Source organism: Eleutherodactylus coqui, chromosome 11 (genome assembly GCF_035609145.1).
Source record: "Eleutherodactylus coqui strain aEleCoq1 chromosome 11, aEleCoq1.hap1, whole genome shotgun sequence".
Classification (NCBI taxonomy): Eukaryota; Metazoa; Chordata; class Amphibia; order Anura; family Eleutherodactylidae; genus Eleutherodactylus; species Eleutherodactylus coqui.
The window spans coordinates 97,787,020-97,792,870 of NC_089847.1; the positions used below are offsets into that span (position 1 = coordinate 97,787,020).

The 5,851-nt window shown below is 44.7% G+C and overlaps 1 protein-coding gene and 1 long non-coding RNA gene across 2 annotated transcripts; both read right to left on the bottom strand.

Annotated features, from left to right (window-relative positions):
* Nucleotides 1-874: 874 nt before the first annotated feature.
* LOC136582856 (uncharacterized) lies at nucleotides 875-1,421 on the bottom strand. The gene is made up of 3 exons (XR_010787235.1): nucleotides 1,307-1,421; nucleotides 1,073-1,116; nucleotides 875-916 (listed from the first exon to the last, which is right to left on the bottom strand). It is a non-coding gene; the product is annotated as an uncharacterized lncRNA (long non-coding RNA).
* Nucleotides 1,422-1,437: 16 nt separating this feature from the next.
* LOC136581759 (protein kinase C theta type-like) lies at nucleotides 1,438-4,054 on the bottom strand (the record flags this gene model as incomplete). The annotated part of the gene is made up of 4 exons (XM_066582381.1): nucleotides 3,839-4,054; nucleotides 2,271-2,521; nucleotides 2,011-2,073; nucleotides 1,438-1,861 (listed from the first exon to the last, which is right to left on the bottom strand). Coding segments are annotated over exons 1-4 (954 nt in total), but the record flags the coding sequence as incomplete, so codon positions are not given.
* Between the last annotated feature and the right edge of the window lie 1,797 nt (nucleotides 4,055-5,851).

Consider the following 5,851-nt stretch of genomic DNA (forward strand, 5'->3'; position numbering starts at 1 on the left):
CAAGTCCCAGGATCAAAGCCGAGATTAAATCTATCTTACTTTATAAAGCATATTGTTTTGTATTCATAAATCTGGATATATAATCAGTTATTACTATTTACTGCATGTGTGAAATATAAAGTGTATCAAACTAAACCTGTTTATAGACTGTGTTGATCCAGAGGAAGGCGAAAACCCCCTTGAGGAAAGAGCCAATTATCCTGTTTTAAGGGGGGAAAATTCCTTCCTGACCCCAAATATGGCGACCAGAATAAATCTCAGGATCAAACGCCAGCAGCTCACCTCCCTGGTGTATGTGATGTCAGCTAGAAACCCTACAAAGCTGAAGATTTATATATATGTATTTATATTGTATTATTTATGTGTCTACTTCTCTATAAATAAAACCTAACCCTATTTAAGGCTGTGAGCTGATCCAGAGGAAGGCAAAAACCTCCTTGAGGTACGAGCCAATTGTCCTCAAGTTGGAAAAATTCCTTCCTGACCCCAAATATGGCGGTCGGAACAAGTCCCAGAATCAAAGCCGAAATCTACACCTATCAGTGTGTGTACTTGTGTCTATGTATGTGTTAGTGTCTACACTTGTGTCTATCTTAATGTATGAGGTGCATGCTACTTACCTGGCCTGTGCCGAGGTCTTACTGGTAACCAGGAGTTCAGGGATAATAGTCACTCGGGCTATTTTTCCTGAACTCGCCAGCTGCCAATCAAGCACAGGCCGCTCCTGGGGGCGAAGAGGGTCTTCAACAGAGGATGATGCCCGATGTCAGCCAATTATTACAGCAGATGATGTCAGGGTTGAGGGAAGCGTGGTGGAAATATGCAGCAGAGTTGATGGAGAGGATGTTTTAGGCAAGCCGAAGTCTTCTACAGCTGCAGAGTCGTGGGTTGTGGAGATAGTCGGCACGGGTTGAGCCTGCAAGACATAAGAGAGAAAATGTTTTTAAAATAAACTTTTTAAGACATGTGAAGATTTGTTACAATGTATGCATATAATGGTAGGTGTCCTGTGTGTATAAGTGTATATAGGTGTACAGATATGTATGTGTAGGTGTATATAGAGGGTACTTACCAGATGCTTGTGGCTTCCTTCACTATCGGATTCTTCTCGTCATCCTAAGAAGAAGCAGAGACAGTAATTACAGGAGCAACAATAATGAAGCCAAATAGGCAGAAGACTGCGGACCTGACATGGTGACCTGAAGCAGGATTACTATATGACCTCCTGTCTGACACCAGAGGAACAATGATGATGAACACAGAGGCCAGACTGAAGAACATCATCCCTAGAGGAGTAAAATCCTACCGGGTCCAGCTTGGTGAAGTGAAATCGAATCCGTCCACGGGGTGAAGGGGTGTCCCATCCTCCGGCCACTGCAGGTTTTTATTCTCCAAAAGTCTCCTGAATGGCTTGAATGGCGGCCGTGATCTTTTTAATTCCAGTTCCTCCCAATCTATGGTGGTAAAGAAAGGGTGACCTCGGATATTCTTGTAGACACCCAGCCTCTTCTCAGGATTCTTGCGCAGCAGTCTCTCCAGAAGATGTTTTAAGTTGGCATCAAGCCAAGATGGAAATTTTGGCTGCTCTGTGGTGATGGATTCGATGACCTTTTCCTTCTTGGTGCCATGGTAGAAAGGGGACTGTCCTGCCGCCATCCTGGATACAACAATCCCCAGGCTCCACCAGTCCACTGCTGTGTCATACTCCTTTTCAAGAAGCACTTCTGGGGCCATATATTTAACTGTGCCCGTCCTTCCACAAATCTTATTAGACGAGGTGACTCCGTCTTGGGCCAGCCCCAGGTCGATCAGGCGGATGTGTCCATCTCTGTCCACCATGATGTTGTCCAGCTTTATGTCTCTGCAATGAAAAGAGAAAAGACAAATGCAAATCAGTGCAGATACAGAAGACTTGGGGATGTAGGACAGCAAACCGGGCCTAATTCAGGACTCTGGGAAAGCTGGGACACTATTACAAGGAAGCAGAGAAGTGTGGGAAATTCTGCTCACCGGTGGACGATGTTGCGTTGGTGCAGGAACTGGAGGCCGCATACAATCTCCGCTGTGTAGAATCTGACAGAGAGAAGAGTGTAGTATCAATGACATGAAATCAGTCCCCTAACATCATGTCATCATCAATGTGTCTGTCACCACCAGAAGAGAGGAGGCGCTGTTTATGGCAGCCTGTATGTCCTCCATTCTTGTACATCTGACCAGTTATGTACCCCCCCATGTCCGTCCGTCTGTCTCCTGATTAGTCATTTACTCACCTCACACTGCTGATGTCCAGGCGGCCACACATCCTGATCATTGCCCTCAGGCTTCCTCCAGACAGATACTCCATGATGAAGTAGGCTTTGTTGGCAGACTGCTGTGCGGCATATAGATGGCATATGAAGGGGCAGTCTTGGGCCTTCAGGAGTATCCGTCGCTCTCTCAATATCATATCTGCTCCGCTTCCTCTGTCCACAATCTTGATGGCTGTGAAAATGTTTCTGCCAGGGAATGAGGCCAGGACCACCTTAAGAAAACAAGTAGGAAATGATCACTGACAGCGGCCAGGGGGGACAATCATATACATTTATTACATGGGAGATTTATCAGTAGGGGTTTTAGGCTATTCTGCTGCCTACGGCCGGGTCCATGCACAGCGAATCTGCATCACATCTACAGGAAACACACAAACCCTCATGTGAAAACTAGAATTTGTGTTAAAAATCTGCAATAAAATGTAACAAGCTGCAGATTTACAATCCGTACCGCAGGACAACGTGCGCAGGAGATTTGGGGTCTCTGGGGGGCGCCAGGTCTGATTACGCTGCAAGATTTCTCAGTTGGAATCCGAATCGGCCGAGGGCATGAGGCCTTACTTGGCAGCGGCGTCAGCGACAGGTTCACTTCAATCCAACAGACAGTTGTAGAACCTTACAATACAGGTGCAAACATTTTAGCAATATTGACAATGTTCTATGGCAGCAGTGCTTCAGTGTGAGGAGTAAGTGTCATATCTATCTATCTATCTACCTATCTATCTATCATCTATCTATCTATCTAATATCTATCTATCTATCTATCTCATATCTATCCATCTATCTATCTATCTATCATTAATCTATCTATCTATCTACAGTATCTATCTATCTCATATCTATCTAATATCTATCTATCTATCTATCTATCTATCTATCTATCTATCTATCTATCTATCTATCTATCTGCCTACCTGTCTGTCTGTCTGTCCACAATGGTCCCATATAATACTGCCATATTATGGTAACTAATGCCATCATACATGCATAATATCCAGCACTATTCATTGCTCAAATAATATTTACAACACATTTTTCCAATCCTACCATTATTACACCCAAAGATATCATCATACTGTATATTGATGAAATAATACCTCAGCCATATAGTATTGCCATTCTATAACCCAGTAAGGCTGATTTCAGATGACATTTTGGGAGATTCACTTTCGAAATACTTTTTTTTTCAAAGTCAAATGAGAACGGACAGGAAAGTGGGAAAAATAGATCTTACAAAAATGATATTAAACAGACCAAACCCCCCACCAAAATGCTGCCCAGGTGAATACATGCTACTACATACACTGTCTGAGTAATACTGCCATACCACCCCTAAAGACAACCTATAGACATCCATTCTTATATACAGGATTTTGATGCTACATGTGAATGTATCCTAAACCTCTTATGTGGATGAAATGGCTGATAACAGAAGACACTAGTTTGCATTCAGTTACATAGCAAATAGAAATACAATATAATTAGGGTTACTGCGCCTTTACCAGAAAATGGGAAGTTACAAAACTTACCTCTCCGAAGCCTCCTTTACCCAATGTCTGTAGGCGGGTGAAGCGACTGATGTGAAATCCGGAGTCTGATGGTCCGGGGTCCTGGCTGGTGCCCGCTGTTGGCTCCTCATGCTCTGTTATTATGTTATTCTCTCCGCTCCTCTTCCTCTTTATATTCGTGAGTCCGCTCACGCTCTCCTCTTCTCTCTTGCGCTTCTCATGTCCATTGGACGCCATTTTTTACAATCCAGTATCCGTCAATGCAATCGCTGCAGTTGACAGTTGGAAGTAAATGGCAGTTGGCCGAGTGGAGTTCAAAGGTCAGTGAAGCTGCTGCTGGCAAGTGCTTGCCAGTACCCTGCTCTGCCATATACACAGTACTGTGGGCACCATGAGTGATGGTCTAATGCCCACAGACATTGAGAAATACATGACTGGTTCTTCTAGTGCCACATTATTAGTAGATGGGAAAGTAATGGCACTTCATGTCTGGGTTGGCAGTGGTGCCCATAGTTCATCAGAAATAGTGTGGTAATTGAAATGAGCCCAGTGGAGGAATAAACCATAAATTGTACTAAGGTCCGGAATAATAAAGCCTTGTGAGGGGTCATTATCTGCTCCATTCAATAAGTGTCCATCCAGATACATGATGTGTATCTCCATAGGTTACAATGGGCAGCGCCCTCGCCAGTGCAGAGCTGGGGGTACCAGGCAGAGATGCTTCTATGGAGGTCACTGAGGGATTCATCCACAATGATGGATTATTCGGAGGTGTAAAATGCTAGAAAAGGGTCATTATAAATAAGCGGTCCTGGTGTGAGTTATTGTTGGGGGCTGTAAATTGGCGCAGTAATGTATATGCGCCATTATAAGGCCTGAGAAGCAGTAAGACTTTATTTATTACACTGAGCCCCATAAATACTTTATCAAACAAATTTAACAGTGTCCAATCTGAAGTCGGGGGATGAGCGGTTGTGTACAAGATATTGCCAGGTTTATAGTTGGGGTTTCTCAGGGCTGCATTAACCATATGGCAAACTGCAGCTGCAGCGCTCACTGGTATCCATTCTCCGGAGACAGAACTTATAGCTGCTGGACCCCAATCCAAAACCTGCCACAGGGCTCCCTAACTCTAACACTTCATTTATAGTACTGGTCGCCTCTTATTGAGGAGAGAGACCTTATGGCCCCTAAGGCTCTAGGGCCCGGGTGCAAACGCACTCTCTGTGCTTCTATAGTTATGCCCCTGGTCGAGTGGCATCCAGCAGGCCAGGGTGAGGTGACGAAGAGTACAGTGCATAACAATGGATGTCAACCACTCTCCATATGCCCTATTGACATTTTTGAATGTTTTTTGTATGCATTGTAACCAGAGCCGAAAAAGATAGGTCCTGCCCTATGTTTTGGCTATGATCAGCCGGCAGCTCCTATAGAGGCCTATGGGAGCTGCCAGCAAGGGGAAGGCGAGCACTGCTACACTCCCTCCCCCTCACTTTGCCAGCAGCTCCCATAGGCATCTATGGGATCTTCTATTGCCACGATCAGGGACCTTAGCAGTGCTAGTCTCTCCCAAATTAGGCCAGTTGATATGGAATGACCCCGTTGTATTTCAGTGGTCGAATTCTGCAGCATAAATAGACATGCTGCGGATTTAGACTCCAGAGTGTTTTCCATAAACCCTGCCAATTCGTTTTCTCTGCACCCTGTGGAGTTTACACTTGTTTTACATAGAGAACTTGCCGTGGATTTCAGCTTTACACTATATAAAATCTGCAGCATTTCCACAACAGGAGGAGCGGACGGCAGATATAACCCCCCTGCGTGCGCTCATTCTTGTGCCCCGTGTGGATGGGGCGGTGAAGACCCGGTTTCCCTCATATTGTAAATTGCTGCAGTTTTGTAATGTGGAATTCACGCTGCAAATGTGCTGCATGTGGGTTTGTCCTCATCCTGAGGGCTTTTACCCGCTAGCGTTTATTTTAACGCTGCGATATCGCTGCCTTTTTTTCAATGGGACTTTCTAATGTTAAAATC